The 16,824-nt window shown below is 47.8% G+C and overlaps 1 protein-coding gene across 4 annotated transcripts in view; it reads left to right on the top strand.

Moving 5' to 3' along the window:
* STEAP3 (STEAP3 metalloreductase) overlaps window positions 1–16,824 on the top strand; it is a 40,940-nt gene that overhangs the window by 3,141 nt on the left and 20,975 nt on the right. The window contains exon 3 of one of the 4 annotated variants that reach the window (XM_017641771.3): window positions 21–115. The exons of the other annotated variants lie outside the window; for them this stretch is intronic. Coding sequence (XP_017497260.2) covers window positions 52–115 — 64 coding nt within the window. The 5' untranslated portion in view covers window positions 21–51. The remainder of the gene's footprint in view (window positions 1–20; window positions 116–16,824) is intronic. 4 annotated transcript variants of the gene reach the window in all.

Raw genomic sequence — 16,824 nt, 5'->3', positions numbered from 1 at the left:
CAGAATACTTCCCTCCTCAGATATGGAACACTGTCACTGGAGAACTTCCTGATGCTCAACTCTTCCCACTCTGTCCTCATCAATCACCATAGTCCCCTGACAGAATATGCAACAGGTGAGCACTAATTGTCCTGCAATCAGGCAGTAACTTGTTCCTGCCTCCCCCTCCCACTAAGGAGAGCCAGGTGGGATCTAAGCAAATAGCACATCTTTAAATCGTCTGGGACTATCAGGAGATTAAATTGTAAAAACTACATCTCCAAGGTTATAAACCAGTCACAGGTAAATGCAGGGGAATTTGGAGACTAGGATGAATGAGCCTGCCAAGCTTTGCATGGTAGAGTGGGCCCCGTCAGCTCACATGTGGGCAGCCGGTTTCCCACAGCCCATGTGCTGGGCTGCATGCTGGAATGACCCCTTCTTTGATTACTGTGGCCTTGAACGCTTGTGGTGTGGCTGTCAGGTTGTGTTCAGGGTGACCTTCCCAGGGGGCTCAGGAGGGTGGCAGCATGTCCTGAGGCTTGGATGTGGGCGCTGTGAAGGTGAATGGCTTGGAGCACATAGTTGAAGGATGTCGAGGGCCAGTTGCCTGTAAGCTGGGCCCCTCAGGTGGGATCTGCAAAGCCCGGAAGACCAAATACAGAGCCTGCAGAAACACTGGCCAGCCTTTTGGAATCTGAAGGGCCTATGTGGAGGCTGGGTGACTGACCATCCAGGCTTGTACCTGGGACAGGAGTGGATTGGACACTGAGGTGGGCTGAGGAGGGGGTGTGTGTCAGTCACCACCATCCAGCAAATCGGCCACAACCTGGTCGCAGGGCTGAGTGGCTGCAGAAAGTGTGACCAGGCACCTTGTGGCTCGTCTGTGAAGATGGCTCCAGACCGGCCAGCAATAAGGTGGAGCCCAGAACTGGAAGGAAAGGCAACCAGACATGCTGAGCTGGGCAGCCAAGGATTGTGATGGGGTTTGGGGACTTCCATCCAGGAAAGACCTGCGTTCCTGGAGTTCCTGGATTGGAACACTGGAGCTCAAGACCTGACAGTGCTCTGCTCTCGTGAGTTACCTCTTGGGCCTGTTTGTCCTCACATAAGCTTTGCTATAACTCTTCTTGAATGTTCTGATCCAACCTGGCTGTATGGGTGAGGGGAGAGGAGGTTCCCATGATTGGGGGTAGCTCAGAGGAGGGCTCTGAGGACCCCAGGGGACAGGGAATCACAGCTGCCCTGGGCCCCTCTAGAGCTGTGGGGTGCTCCTGGAGCTCCCTCCCTCAGTCTGGGGGATTTGCTTTCATAAGGAAGGGTGGTGTCCTGATGGCGTAGCTTTTCCACAGGAACCAGAGACCACCCAGAAGCTTCAATAGGATCGAGAGTGCTCAGCCACCCCAACTACTAAATCAGGGACTCGGGGCCTAGGGCTGCCCAGAAATCTGCCACCTAAGCTCCCACTGACCCCGTGCTCACTAATGTTTGGGAGAGCTGCCCAGCCCCAGTGCCCAAGAGGCATGTCCTGGCCTCATGGGCGAGCAGAGTGCACTGTGTGGGGTGTGTGGGTACACGGCAGAAAGGCATGCAGGCCCTTGCTCTCAGGGAGTTTACAGTCTAACCAGGAAGCTGAGTGACCATACAAAGCACCTTCCACCAGCGTGGGGCTTTGGGGCCAGGGTGGGAGTCTAGGCACATGCAGTGAGTTACAGGAAATGGATAAACAAGAGTAGTTCTAAGATGTGTTTTGCGGTGATTTTGTGTTTACTGTTTTACTCAGTCATCAGAACAGAGAAGAAAGTAACCTGCCCAAGGTCACACTGCTGGTACGTGGCTGAACCTGAATCCATATCCGGGTCTGCCCGACCACATCCACCCGCGAGCACAGCTGCCAGTACATTCAGAGTGGGGAAAGATGGCTGTGGGGCTGAAAGGTGTCTTAAGTGCCCAAGGGCTCTGACTGGATCTTCAGGGAAGGGAGATTTGGGTGGCTGGGAGGATGTCAAGACAGAAGGTGGAGGTTCAGGCTTTGGCAGAAGTGGGGAGCAGCAGGGACTGGCTGGAGGGGGAGGGAAATGAGCTGAGTAGGAGGTCTGTGTGCACAGGTGGCACCTGCATGCTGGACTTCAGAGAGATTCAGGAATACCCCTCTCCACAGGAGGTTTCTCTCCAGTAGAAGAAACCAGACATAGGGGCCACAGCAGTCAGAGAACCAAGTGGGCCTTGTTCTGTAGTTGGTCATAAACCTGACAGCCTGGTGCTGTGTATTCTGGTTATCAAATGCCCAGAGTTACTCAGAGACAGAGTTTCCCAAGATAACCAGTTTTCAAGCAAGTTAAAAACAATTGAATATACTTGTCCTAAGACAGGATTTGACATACTTTACTTCAGTGATAGAAAAGCCCCCGCACCTCCCTTCTTGCCATTGTTGTGGCCTCCAAGATCCCTGGAAGAGCCGCTGACAGCCAGCAGGCCCACGGCAACCCATGCTTGCCCTGGTGCCAGTGCTGTCTTCTGTCTTTCTCCCCACTGTGAGTGCTGACTGGCAAGAAAAGAGGACCGTGGAGCCTTTGTTGGCACAAAATGCTGAGCCAATTACCACTAAGCCAACAACAGGCATGGTGATTGAGATAAATTACCCCCACAGCAACTGATAAATTGCCACTTTCTGCAGCCATTATGTTTGTTTGTCAAGGGACTCGTGCTATAGACCCTAGCATCAGCCAGGTGTCACATCAGCCTGTCATTGGTAAGTATGGTTAGGGGACAGATCCAAGGTGGTGGGGTGGTATGTGGGCCCTTCCAACCAGCTCCTCCAACCCCCAGCCTCCTTAAGCACGCTCCGGCATCTCTGGGTGTCCAAACAACTAGGCGTGTATGATCTCAGTTTAGGTGCCGCTCTTTTGGAACTGGCAGCACAGCCTAGTATAATGAAGTTCTTGCCAGAATAAGATGGGAAGCAGCATCTGCACAATAAGTCAGGAGCCTTTTCAAAGTAAAGAGTTCAGGGATTTATCACATACAGTGCCTTCAGTTAGTGAGAGCAACAGTTTTGTGGGTTTTGGTGTGTTTTAAAATAAAAGATGTTAATGTTTGTGATGCAATTCTGTGGAAGGCAGGCCCATTGGGATTGTAAATTTTACTTATTGGTAACCATTTCTGGTTGTTTTAATTTATCACCGAGCTGTAAGTAATCGAAACAGATTTTTCTAGAATGATTTGAAAATCTAGATATTTGTAAAAAGCCCTATAAATTATTCATTCACTTCTGTTTTGCAAAGTGTTATGCAGTGACGAACTGTTTTCAGACCAAACTTGCATGTGTTTGTATTTTTGTGTGGATCAGCTTGTGTGATGGGGGATGTGTGTGTCCGAGCTTTTTGTACTTCCTTTTGTAGGAACTTCTCAGTCTTCCTTTTAAAAATATAATGATTTCTTTTATGATCTCTAAATAATGATTCCAGGCAGTATTACAAGAAATGTAACAGTAAAATGTTTGTAAGAGTCCATCAGAAAGGGAGAGTGCCCACAGAGAAAATAGAAATGCACCAATTAAGATGTGTGTGGCTATAACCCAGCTTTTAAGTCCTGATTTGAGACTGGCCTCCTCTATCCTGTTTCTTCTTAGGTCAGTGGTGGAGGGTGGGGGGTCGGGGAGTGAAGAACTTGGACTCAGGAGGAGCCTCCTTCTTGCCTCCTGGCCCTGGGAGCCTGAGAGGGGGGCAGGACCATGCTGTCATGGTTTGGAATCTAGGATAGAAGGCGGCCCTGGGTTCGCGAAAACAGCATGAGAATGAGGTTGGAAAGTATGTGTTCAGGCAGCTCCACAGGACAGAGGGAAGGCACAGAGGAGGGGAGCAGACCACTTCAGAGTCCCATGGGGACCAGGTGACCGGCTATTGTTCATGCTGGCCCTCACCACCCTGGAGGCAGCTGGCCTGCAGGACTGGATGGGACTAGAGCAAAAGTCAACTCTGGAACCTTAAGGAAGCCTAACTGAGCCTCAGTTTTCTCACCTGCAAGATGGAAGTAATAATAGCCTTCCACACACGAAACCCTAAGTGTGCAAGCCCACAGTCAGGATCTCTCCCCAGAGAGAGTCTGGCCTCGCCTCACAGAAGCTTCTCATCTGCCTCCTGATGATTGTGGAAGTGCCACGTGCCAGGCCCTTGCTGGTTGCTGGGATGAGACTGCCAACCTGTCACTGTCAGGGAGGGCAGAGTTCACAGGCCAGAGAAGGTCCAGGATTTCTTCAGGTCGCGGCTTTAGGGGCAGTGATGTGGAGGGGAGAACAAGGGGACTTCCCCAAAGCTGCTGCTATTTGCTTAGCAGGTAGCCAGCTTTTTACTTAGATTGTTTCAGATCCATAAAATGGAAAAGATTTTGCAAAAGCTGTTATTCATTTTATCTGACTGGAAAATGTGAATGATTCTTATTAAAGGGTCTTATTTTTAATACTAAAATTAGCACATGGGGAAAAGTGATGGAGATTATGGGGACTAGGGACCCCCATCACTCTCTACCTCTTGGACCTCTGAGGTGTTGATTGGACCTACCATTGTATGCCAGTTCCATCCTGCTATTTGTGCTACAGAGAGCCCAGGGGACTGGAAGAGGGAAGATCAGTCCTGTCTGGAAGAGGAGGTAGGATAAGAGCTTACAGAGAAAATGGCCTTTCTTCTGGACCTTGAATTTCATCAACTGGAGGGAAGGAAATTTCCAGACACTAAACCTATGAGCTGAGCAGGAAAAAGTATGAGGCCTGTGTGGGGTGGCCAGAGATGAGCTTATAGACCAGGCAGGCCTAGTTGGGAGAAGCCAGCAAAGCCATCTGCCAGCAGCAGAGCTGGGTCTCACCTGCCCCTGAACGTCCCTGCCCGATGGGTGGGCAGGCCACTCTGCATGGTTGCTGCCCCCTGCTTCAGAAGCCCACAGGCCCTGGAGCTGTGGGCCCAGCATCCCTGAAGCCTCCTTCCACAGGTACCCATGTACAAGGCTGCACTGTGACGTGCTTCAGATCTGGAGCTTGATTTTCCACTTTGGCCAGAGCTGCATGAGTCTATTTGTGTTTTTCTATGTATTTTCAGAGTTCAAACTCATCGATGTATGAATCTTCTGTATTATTAAATTTATCAAGTAGTGACATGCCTGGCCAGGTCCAACAGTATGACCAAGATGGCATAGGGATCAGAAATTCATGGTATAATTCAATCGCCACTGGGTACAGGAGGGTCCCACCTAGGTGCTGGGGAAAATAGCCAGGACTTAGAAGCACACTCTGCTCTTGGGCACAAACTAACAGTTAAGTCATTCAAGCCACACTAATTAATTGAGCACTTGATTGGCACCAGGCCCCAGGTTAGGTGCTAGAGACACAGAAGTGAATAAGAAGTGGACTCCTAGTCTGATGGGTGACAAATGAGTGGACCAGTGTGTGCAGTCAGTGGTAATGAGACAAATGCAGAGGAGTCCCAAAGTATGAGGTATCCTCTATCCTTAAAGACCCAGGAGGAAGCCAGGAGGTCTCCGAGGGCTGCCTGGAGCAGCCTTTTTAGCTCTGCTTGGAGCTGGCCCATGCAAGTGGTTGGGAAGTAATTGCATGACCCTCTCCACACAAAGCAGTTGGGGAGAGGAGGCTGACTTCCAGTGTCCCTAGAAGTCCAGAGGAAAGATTTTCCAGAGGAAGAGCTGCTGAGGATCAGGGGAGGGTCCCTCAGAGGCTTCCTGGAAAAGATTGCCCATCAGCTCGGCAGAGCAGGAGAAGCGTACATCCCGAGCCCAGGAATCTGGCCACGTGATGCAGGCTGTGCTCCTTAGTAGGAGCCAGGGGAGCTACCTCTGTGTGTTTTGGCTGCCTTTGCCTCTGCCCCTGTCCAGGAGTAGGGAGGTCTGATCCCTGATTCTGCAAACCTACTGCATTGTAAGGGCAGGGCGTGTGAGGCAACTGCAGCCCACAGTACCCTGCTGGCCCAGAGTTTGCAGCTCCAGATGTCCCTGGAAAGCAAGAAACCATCCCACCCCAGATGCTGAGGCTGCAATTTAGCTACTGCTGCTTGATAGCCTCCAGCCTGGCTGGATTAACTGGCCCATAGGGAGCTGGCTGCCCCCACATGCCAGCATCCTGACCTCACTGGGTAGAGATAAGCCACTCCTCCTGGCTCCCACAGCACCTGGGCATGCCCTCATTCAAGCACTTTTCTCCTTGCTTTAAGATGTAGCTGGCCTTTCCTCTAAGAGCCCTGGGATGACAGGCCATCTTCTGCCATCTGCCAGAATACCTACTGGGAACAAAGTAGGACATTTTTCCAACCAGGATTGGGAGGAGCAACTAATGCATAAACCTGCACAGGCTATGTACTACACAACTCCAGGGGTACTGTTTACATGGATTGCAGTGTAAATGGTGCTCCCCCCACCCCTCCACCGGGGTTGTACAGAACTGGGACTTTCGGGCTTGAGCATCTTCCCTGCCTTGAGCCTCTGGCCTTGGTGAAGACCTTCCTCCTTCCCCCTCCCAACCAGCACTGACCCCCCTGCCTCTGTACTAGCAATGGTAATAATGAACGGGTCAGCAAGCCCTTCCTCCAGGCCTGGCTTTCAAATAGTGATAGTGAAAGAGTCCTGGATGTGGAGTCAGGCCATGAGAATTCTTGGTCACCCAGGAAACTTGGTCCTCTGGGAAGGGCTCCCCAGTCAGGGTGTTGGGTTGGGAGCTCCTAGGGCCTCAGGATCTATGTGGTCCCCAGAACCACCTCTCACTTTTCCCTCAGCCTGCAGTGGGCCTGACATGCAGGAAGGGAGGGACCGTGGCAGCCATCTTTATGGAGAGTTTGCCTCAGTGGCTCAGTGAGCCATGCCACCATGGGCCTGACCACCTTCTCCTCACCATAAAGAGCCAGCTTTGGGAGGCCAACGGGTGTGCAGAGATGGGGCATGTGCACCTGACTTTCCAGTCGAAGAGGAACACAGAGAGGGAACACTGGTACCAGTGAGTTCCAGAGGCCAGGGGAGGACTTACGGAGGCAGCAGGCTAAGCTGGGCCTGAATAGGAGCCCAGGAAAAAAGTCAAATCTGGAGTGCTTCTCATATGCCAGTGATCTGTTGATTCATTCATCCCCGCACATAAATTCTGTGAGCATCTACTGCAGTGGTTTTTAGTGGGGGCCTGGGCCCGGCAGCAATGGAAGGTCTAGGGATGGAACCCAGCAGTATGTCTTAATGAGCCCGACACGGCAGTTTGGGTTTGACTTAGTACATGCCCAGTACTGGATTAAGTGCTGGAGTTACAAAAGTGAGTGGGTCCCAGTTCCTGCCTTTCAGGAACTTAGAATCTAGGGAAAAAACAGGGAAAAGAAATACTGTCAGTGGAAAAGGGGCTGTTCTCAAGGGTTGTGGAGGCAGAGGCAGCTGGTGTGCATTTGATTAAGGAGCTGGGGGTCCTGGGAAGGGAGGTCGGGGACCCCAATGGCATGAGGATCATCCTTGGCAGGGAGCCACATGTTGAAACAACAGCCCCTAGAGGGCTCAGAAAGCCCACTGCAGGGTCCCAAACTGCCCCAGTACCCCGCCCCCTGCCTCTCCCTACAGCTCCTCCCTCCTCATCCCACTGCCCCTGTTCTTCCTGCTGCAAGTCCCAAAGAGCAGCTAGTCTTTCCATCCAGTTGTCTTGGGAGGAACTGTGTGTGTATCTCCAGGCTATTACCTCAGAGTGCATTTTTAGAAAATTTTAAGAGTAAATTTTTTCATTCAGCAGAGAACACCATATATAGATTTAGGTGCATCTATTTCAGCTTTACACAAAGGTTTTTTTTAATCCTAGACAGAGAGGAACAAAATGAAAAAATGAGTGAATTTAACGGGCTCAGACCCTGGCACATTGTTCATCTCATATAATCCTTAGCATAAGCATTAAAGTAAGTAACACCACTCCATTGTACAGATGAGGAAACAGGCTCAGAGAGGTAAAGTGTTTTGCTAAGGCCACCCAGCTAATAAGTGGCAGGTCTGAAATAGGACCCCAGTTCCCTCCAAGCCTGTGTTTTGCAGGCCTTCCTTGTGGTTTACTAAGGCAACTGATCCTGCATACATCCAGAAGTTTTCCTGAACCCTTGTTCTGAAGGCTGCACTCAAGGGAGCCAGCCTGGCCTGGCTGGACAAGCTCCCAATGACCAACAGAGGCTCTCAGGGTCTGATCTTCTGCCTAATGAAGCAGGGGATGAGTTTGGTGGGGAAAGGGAAGGAATCAGACTTAATACTAGGAGATTTGCCACTGTGTGCTATTTTCCAGCCACAGGTCCTTATGTAAGCACTCAGCCTTTTGAGTGAGTATCAGGTAATGCCTCCCACCCCCTCACACTGGAACACATCTGCCTTGTTTACTGCCCCAGCCCCAGAGCTGGTAAGGCAGACCTCAGACTTCAGCTCCCTTTCTTGCATGCCTTCCAGTGTGGCCCTGGAATAGATGTCTGTTTGCATGGGGGGAGGGCAGAGAACTAACTGTGTTAGCAAAAGTTGCAGCACCTATTAAAATATGTGGAAAACAACCTGGAAGTAACTCTGGAATATTGTAGAAACACCAACATGTCACAAAAGCTGTGCGTTTAGCCCATACAGAGCCCCTAAGCTCTCACCCAAAGTGTGCTTACTCTTAGTTTCCACACATTAATAACAGTCTGTGGGAGCTCAATTTCCATTTTTTTTACAACAACTTAGCTGAGCATAACTCATATGCCATGCAGTTCGCCCATTTAAAGTATACAATCCAGTGGTTTTTAGTATATTCACAGAGAGTTGTACAACTATCACCACAGTCAGTTTTAGAACAATGTTCAGCACCCCAAAGAGAAGAAACCTATACCAATGAGCAGTCATTCCCCCTGTTTTCCCCCAGCCTCCCCCTCACTCCCACCGCCCGTCCGGTCCCTGGCAACCACTAATCTATTTTCTGCCTCAATGGATTTGCCTATTCTAGGCATTTCATAAATGGAATCATACAATACATAGCCTTTTGCAACTGGCTTCTTTCATTTAACATAATGTTTTCAAGGTTCTTCTGGCTTGCAGCATGTATCTGCACTTCATTTCTTTTTATTGCTGAATACTGTCCCATTATATGGACGTATTACCCTTTATCCATTCATCAGTTGATGGACATTGGGTTCTTTCCACTTTTGGGGTATTATAAATAATGCTACTAGGAACATTGGTGTACACATTTTTGTGTAGGCATTTGTTTTCATTTCCCTTGGGTGTATACCTAGGAGTGGAATTGCTGGTCATATAGAAACTCTATGTTAAGCCTTTTGAGAACCTGCCAGTCTTTCCACAGTGGCTGCACCATTTTCCACTCCCACTAGCAGTGAATGAGGGATGATTTCTCTATATCCTCACCGACACTATTATCTCTGTCTTTTTTTATTAAGCCATTCTAGTGGGTGTAAAGTGGTATTTCATTTTACACTTTAATTTGCATTTCCCTGAGGGTTAATGATACTGGGAATGTTTTTGTGTGCTTATTGACAATTTGTGTATCTTCTTTGGAGAAATGTTTACTCAAATCCTTTGCCCATTTTTATATAGGTTGCCTTTTGAATATTGAGTTGTAAGAGTTCTTTGTATATTTAGAAACAAGCCCCTTAGATACATGATTTGCAAAATTTTTCTCCTATTGCGTGGGTTATCTTTTCACTTTTTATGTGATGCGTTGGTTTGGTATTTCTTGTTCACCGCCAATTAGCGTGACCTGTGAGGGCTTTAGGAGGCAGGCAGGCAGCCAGCCAGCTGTGAGAAATGTCCTGACACTGAGGGAGGATATGAGCCTATAAACAATCCTATGCAATGGTTCTGTAAAAATAGGGCAAGACCTAAGAACATTCCCTCTTGCAGCACAGGGTGATCCCTGGGTTCTGGGTGAGGATCTGACTGCCTTGGCTTGAAATATACCCTTCACTGGGGAAGGATTACTGCCCCCAGACAATAAAAGAGCACACTGTGAAGCTGTAAGCTCTGGTGATGTGTGCCTTCAGTCAGAAACATGCATGGGACCTCTACCATGTACAGCCATGGAACAAACATGGTAACCTCTACCCTCCTGAGCTGACAGGAAGGTAGGAAAGGGCCTGTGCACAGGAGTCGCCAGGCAAGGATGTCGGAGAAGTCCCCATCCACAAAGCAATGCCCAGGTGTGTATGGCCTTCCACTACTCCGTGCCCACTGAGGGAAGTTGGGTGGCTGCTGGTATTCCCACTTTACAGATGGGGAAACTGAGGCTAGAGAGAAGATAGGACTTGTCCAGGGTCTCCTGGTGGGAAATCATCAGGATAGAATGGATTTTCAGCCTGTCAGACCTGTACTGTCCGTCTCTACAGTTTTTAGGTTTAAGAAAAAAGTTCTATGCAAGAGTTTGTTTTTATTTATGGCTTGGTAATCCCTGGTCAGGCTGTGGGCACACACCAGGTTGCCCAAGGGACAAGAGCTATTGGAGGGTCCCTGCAAACTAAGATTCAACCCACCAGCCTATGCTCATGCAGCCCTCTCTTTCTGGAATCCTTTTCCCCACCACCACCACTCACACATCTTTCAAGGCTCAGCTTAGGCCTGCCTCCTACTACCCAGCTCCTGTCTGAAATCAGTGCCTGGTTCTCAGGAGACCTTGATCAGGTTCATCCTGTGCCTGTCACTCCCTTTGGGCTCGTCTCCAGAACAGGTATGGACTTCCCCAGGACTGTAAAGGATCATTCCCGAGGGACAGGAAGAAAATTTAGAATTTCCATTTGTAAATTATAACCTTAGCACTGTGAATTTACATTTGTCTATATATGGTTTATAATGTGGATAATATTATAGTACACAAATTATATTGTAAATATATTTAATTTATATATATAGCAGTAATAGGAGTGTGCTCTGCCCCTCAACCCCCATTTAATTTTACTGGCCAGATACAATTTAAAAAAGAATGCTGTGGGCCACCAGAGTACAAGAATTATGCCATATTTCTCTTAGTGCCAAGACTGACCTGAGCAGGAAAAGTTAACTCAGTCACTCTCCGAATGGAAGAGGTAGAAGGCACCCCAGATGGCCTGCAGGCCATCACTCCTCCATCCAACTGCAGGTGCCATAGCCAGCCACTCCCACGTCTGACCCTGTGGTAACCCCTTTGTGGCTGCAGCCAGGCCCAGTCACTTGATTCTAAAGTGTTGGTTGCTGCCCAGGTAGAAGAGGCTGCCAGGCTATTTATGTCATGACTGCCCACTATGAGTGGCCTGCTCTGGAGCAGGCAAGAGCTGGCAGGTGGGCCTGTGGGCCCCACATGGCTCTCAGCCCCAAATACAATCCATGTCATGGCCGTGCCAGGGAGTGGGAAGCCTAGACAGAGCCCCACAGGAGACAGGGACCATGGTTTTTGCCAGCTCACACCCAAGCCTCAATGCTGGGTTGTCAACAGCTTGGGGGAGAGGTGAGCAGATCTGTGTGAGGGCTGCAGGCTCCAACCCCCTCCACCTCACTGAAATTTGATCCCCTCTCCCTCCTCTGGACCTGTAAATAGAACCAGGGAGCCAGGGCCCAGCCAGGAGGGGTTTTTCTCTCAACTTTAGGCCACATGGACTGGCAACAGGGGCTCCAGTAGGCCTCTGGGGCCCCCGGGAATTGTACCACCTGTCCTACCTCACCAGCCTGCACACCTGCAGCAGGCCTGGTCTGGGCACTGGGAGGGCAGAATTTTTGAGAGGTGACCATGGCTCAGAATAGGACACACACCTGCCCACCTGCATGGGTATGTGCACATGGGCACAAGCACCAGTCAGAAAAGCAGGCTCTGAGCTCGGACACACATTACCTCATTGCAACCTCACAGAAACCCTTGGAGGAAGGGACAGTTCATATCCCCATTCTGAAGGTGAGGAGACTAGGGCCAAATGTACCCGACTCATAAGTGGTGGGTGCAGCTCTGATTGTGCCCCAGCACCTGGGCCCAGGTGGCTCTGTTCCTGCATCAGAGCCATAGAGGAAGAAGCCCAGGGGTGGAAGGCTCCACAAGGAGGCCGTTTTCCTGTCCCAGGGACTGAATTTTGGTGGCAAGAAACACTTGAGAGGTGCTTTATGCTTCATTTCCATTCATCCTATGATTGAAAGCAGGGCACCTTCCAACTTAAGTCTGGGCCCTTTATAGATCCCTAGACTGCTGAGTCTGTGGGAGGCTGGAGCCGCTCTGGTGCCCTGGCTGCTAGAGAGGGCACCCAGAGAGACCTACAGATGCTTCTGTGTCCCGGGGCCGCTGCAGGTGGCTGCCCTCTGTTGCAGCTGCCCCCTCAACTCCTCAAAAGGAAGCAAATAGGAGCCAGGTTCTGAGTAATGAGCCTCAAGAGCCAGCCCCACATGGTTTCTTCCCACCTCCTCAAGGTAAGTCTGCAGTCAAACATTGACCAGATTCAAAGTCTAGGTCTCACTGACTTTTTCCCTCTGGGCTGACTCAATTTTGCTGTGAGGCTGTAAACCATTTCGGGCCCTTCAAGAGCCAGCAGATGCCATGTGTGCCATGAAGGCCCCCTGACTTCTTCACCTTTGGCAGTGGTGTCTAAGCAGACACCTGGTCAAGAAGCCCTGTGTGCCCAGCCACTCCTGGGCTGTGCCCCTTAGGGCCCTTTGTCGTGGGTGGACACCCCCCCCCCAGCACACATAGACACACACAATTGTGAACCACCCAAGAGTAGGGGCCATGTCTTATTCATCCTTACACTCAGAAGAGTGTTCAGCACATGGCAGTTCCTTGGAGATGGGAGAGAATGAGGAGATAGAGCAAAGCCAGGGAGAGGCCTCAGTGTAGTTAGTTACTGTCCCACCCCATAAAGACAAAACAGACAAAACTCACCTAGGGCTGTCCCTGGGTGGCTGAGGCAGCCACCAGGAAGAGCCAGGGTGTATCTGTCCCAACCCTGACTGACCACAGGGGACATGGGAGGCCTGGGAGAGGGATCTGCATTCACCTTGGTCGAAATTGCGAGGCTGGTCTGGGGGCCTTAAGGCCCCCTTGCAAGGCCCCGTCGTGGCCCCTCCTCCTCAAGGCCAAAGAGGTACTGGCAGAGTCTCTGCATCCTTCCCCTGCCTCGTCCCTGCTGCTGGTACAGTAATGGCAACTGGTGTTTGCTTAATAATTACTGCCCGACATCTACCTGAGTGCTTATCATGCAGTGAGCGAACACTGTTCTGTGATTTACATACGTTGTATTCCTACAACCTCCTCATAAGGAAGGTACTGTCTCCCTTTTTTAGCTAGGGAAATGGAGACACTAACAGGCCTGAGATCCCAGTGAATGGTAGAGTCAGAATTAGACCCAGGCAGTCTGGCTTCAGAGCCTGGGCGCCCAGGGCAGCCCTCCCTGTCCATGGACTCAGGGCTGTTTGTGTCCAACAGTAGCTCATCACCATTTGGAATAACATCCTCCTCCCCAGAACCAGACAGAAAACTCTTCCCCATTTTTCAGGAAGGGGCTGTCCCCTTCAGGCCAGCCTGAGTGGTGGGGTGTGGGAGGGGGTGTCCCAGCTGGTACTTCCATGTCTATGAGTGTGACCTATCCATTTGTGGGAGGGCTTAGCAGGCCCTTGGTATTCTGTGAGACAGGGAAATGTGTCAAAACCACTTCACAGGTGGGACGAGTAGAGAGAGTTGCTGTGCCTGGCAGAGGCCCTCTGCTCAGCCAGTGTGGGCTCAGCCCTGCCATTCACTGGGGCATCCCTTAATAGTCACTGGGCTCTGTCTTGGCAAGAGGACTCTTGGGGAAGCTCAGGCTGCCCAGGCCAGCAGACCTACGTCTACTCTTCTTTCCATGCTCTGGGTCACCTGGAACAAGTTCCTCCACCTCTCTGAGCCTCAGTTCCCTCCACTTGAGTTGGGAATAATGCACCCACTTTGTGGGTTCAGTGAGGACTAGATGGAGAGGCCTTAGAGCAATGTTCAGCACACAGTAGGGCACCTCATAAATAGGAGCTTTTACTGTGGCCACCTTGTAAAATGTCCAGGTCACGGTTTTCAAAACCTTTTAAGATTGCATTGTCTGTCATCTTGAAGCAGACTTTGTGACCTCCATTTACAAAGGTGGAAGCTGGAGCCCAGAGAGATACAGGGGCTTGTCCAAGGACACACAACTGGCCCATGGCAGAAAAGGGACACAACCTCTCCTTAGATACTGGACTCCCCACAACTACACCCCTCACCCAGTGTTGAGCTGGTCCCAGGAGACTGCTGTGGAAAGCAGGAAGAGGGGGTTAAAAGCCATCCCTGCTGCTTCACTGGTTCCGGGCCGGGGTTCTTAACCCTTCTATCCTGAGGACCCCATGAGCCCATAGGATGGTGAAGCCTCCGAATTTCTGCTCAGAATAATGCTCTCACATGAATGAATTAACATAGGGTTAAAAAGGAAGACAAGTGTATTTAAGCACAGTTCCTAAAATATTTTTAATGCAATAGTAATTTGCATGTTTCTGTATTAATACATTAAATAAGATCTAGTGGCAGTTCTAATATTTACTATTTATTTTTTTCATTCTCCTCCCCCTTATTGAAGTATGATTGGCAAATAAAATTACATACAATTAGGGTAGACAATGTGATATTTCAATATATGTGTGCATCCTGAAATAATTACCACTATCAGTTAATTAACATATCCACCACCTTACATAGTTACCATTTTTTGTATGTTGGGAACACTTTAGGGCTACTCTCGTAGCAAATTTCAAGTACATACTACAGTATTATTAATTATAGTCACCATGGTGTACTTTAGATTTCCCAAATTTGTTCATCTTAAAACTGGAAGTTTGTGCCTTTTGAACAATGTCTCCCATTTCTCTACCTCCCAGTCCCTGGTAACCATTTTACTCTCTGCTTCTAAGTTTAAGTTTTGGATTCTCATATAGTGAGATCATGCAGTATTTGTCTTTCCATGTCTGGCTTATTTCATTTAGCATAATGTCCTCCAGATTCTCCATGTTGACACAAATATCAGGATTTCCTTTTTTAAGGTTGAATAATATTCCACTGTATAGAGAACCACATCTTCATCCATTTATCCATCAGTGGACACTCAGGATACTTCCATATCTTGTCTACTGTGGATAAAGCTGCAGTGAACATAGGTGCAGCTATCTCTTTGAACTTGAGATTGTATTTCCTTGGATCAATACCCAGAAGAAGGATCATATGGTAATTCTATTCTTAATATTTTGAGGAGCTTTTTTCCATAATGACTGTACCAATTTATATTCCTACCAGCAGTGTACAAGGGTTCCCTTTTCTCTATCTCCACCAACATTTATTATCTTTTGACTTTTTGATAATAGCCATCCTAACAGGTGTGAGGGAGTAGCTCATTGTGGTTTTCATTTACATTTCCCTAATGATTAGTGATGATGAGCATCTTTTCATATAATTATTGATTGTATGGTTTCTTTGGAAAAATATCTATTCAGGCTCTTTGCCCATTTTTTAATTGGATTATTTGAGGTTTTTTTTAACTATTGAGTTGTATGAGTTCCTTATATACTGTGATAATTAACTTCTTATTGGATATATGGTTTACAAATATTTTCTCCAATGCTGTAGATTGCCTTTGAATTTTATTGATTGTTTCCTTTGCTGTGCAAAAACTTCTTAGTTTGATGTAGTTCCACTTGTTTATTTTAATTTTTACTGCCTGTGCTTTTGGTGTCAAATCCAAAAACTCCCTGCCAAGACCAATGTTAGGGAGCTTTTTTCCATGTTTTCTTCTAGGAATTACATGGTTTCAGGTCATACTTCCTTTTTGAGTGAGTCTTTAGCCATTTTGAATTTATCTGTGTGTGTGCTGTAAAATAAGGGTCCAATATCATTTTTTTGCATGAGGATGTCCAGTTTTCCCAGTACCATTTATTGAAGATACTGTCATTTTCCCATTGTATATTTTTGGCATCTGTGTCAAAGATTGGTTGATTACATATGTGTGGGTTTATGTCTGGGCTCTCTATTGTGTTCCACTAATCCTTATGGAACACAGTACCATATTGTTTTTGATTAGTATAGTTTTGTAATATAACTGAAATCAGGAAGTATGATGTCTCCAGCTTTGTTTTTCTTGCTCAAGATTGCTTTAGCTACTTGGGGTCTTTTGTGTTTCCATGTAAATCTTAGGATTGTTTATTCTATATCTGTGAAAAATGCCATTGGAATTTTGATAGACATTGCTTTGAATCTGTAGATTGTTCATTTTAACAACATTAATTCTTCTGTCAGTTTCTTTCATCAATGTTTTTTAATTTTCCATGTGCAGATCTTTTACCTCTTTGGTTAAATTTATTCCTAAGTATTTTATTCTTTTTGATGGTATTGTAAATAGGTAAATAGGATTTTTTTGTAATTTCCTTTTTATTCATTGTTAATTTATACAAACATAACTGATTTTTGTATCCTGCAATTTTACTAAATTAGTTTCTTAGGTTTAACAGGTTGTTTTTTTTTTGGTGGAGTCTTTGGAGTTTTCTATATATAAGATCATGTCACCTGCAAACAGATAATTTTCATTCTTCTTTTCCAATTTGGATGTCTTTTATTTCTTTTTCTTGCCTGATTGCACTCACTAGGATTTCCAGCACTATATTGTATAGAAGAGGCGAGGGTGGGCTTTCTTGTCTTGTTTCTGTTCTTAAAGGAAGAACTTTCAGCTTCTCACCATTGAGTATAGAGTTAGCTGTGGGCTTGTCATATGTGGTCTGGATTATGTTGAGGTACATTCCTTCTATACCTAATTTGTTGAGAGTTTTTATTGTGAAAGTATGTTTAATTTTGTCAAATGCCTTTTCTGGATT

This window comes from Manis javanica, chromosome 7 (assembly GCF_040802235.1).
Source record: "Manis javanica isolate MJ-LG chromosome 7, MJ_LKY, whole genome shotgun sequence".
Classification (NCBI taxonomy): Eukaryota; Metazoa; Chordata; class Mammalia; order Pholidota; family Manidae; genus Manis; species Manis javanica.
The sequence above is the reverse complement of the archived record's forward strand: the minus strand, read 5'-3'. Positions and strand labels throughout refer to the sequence as shown.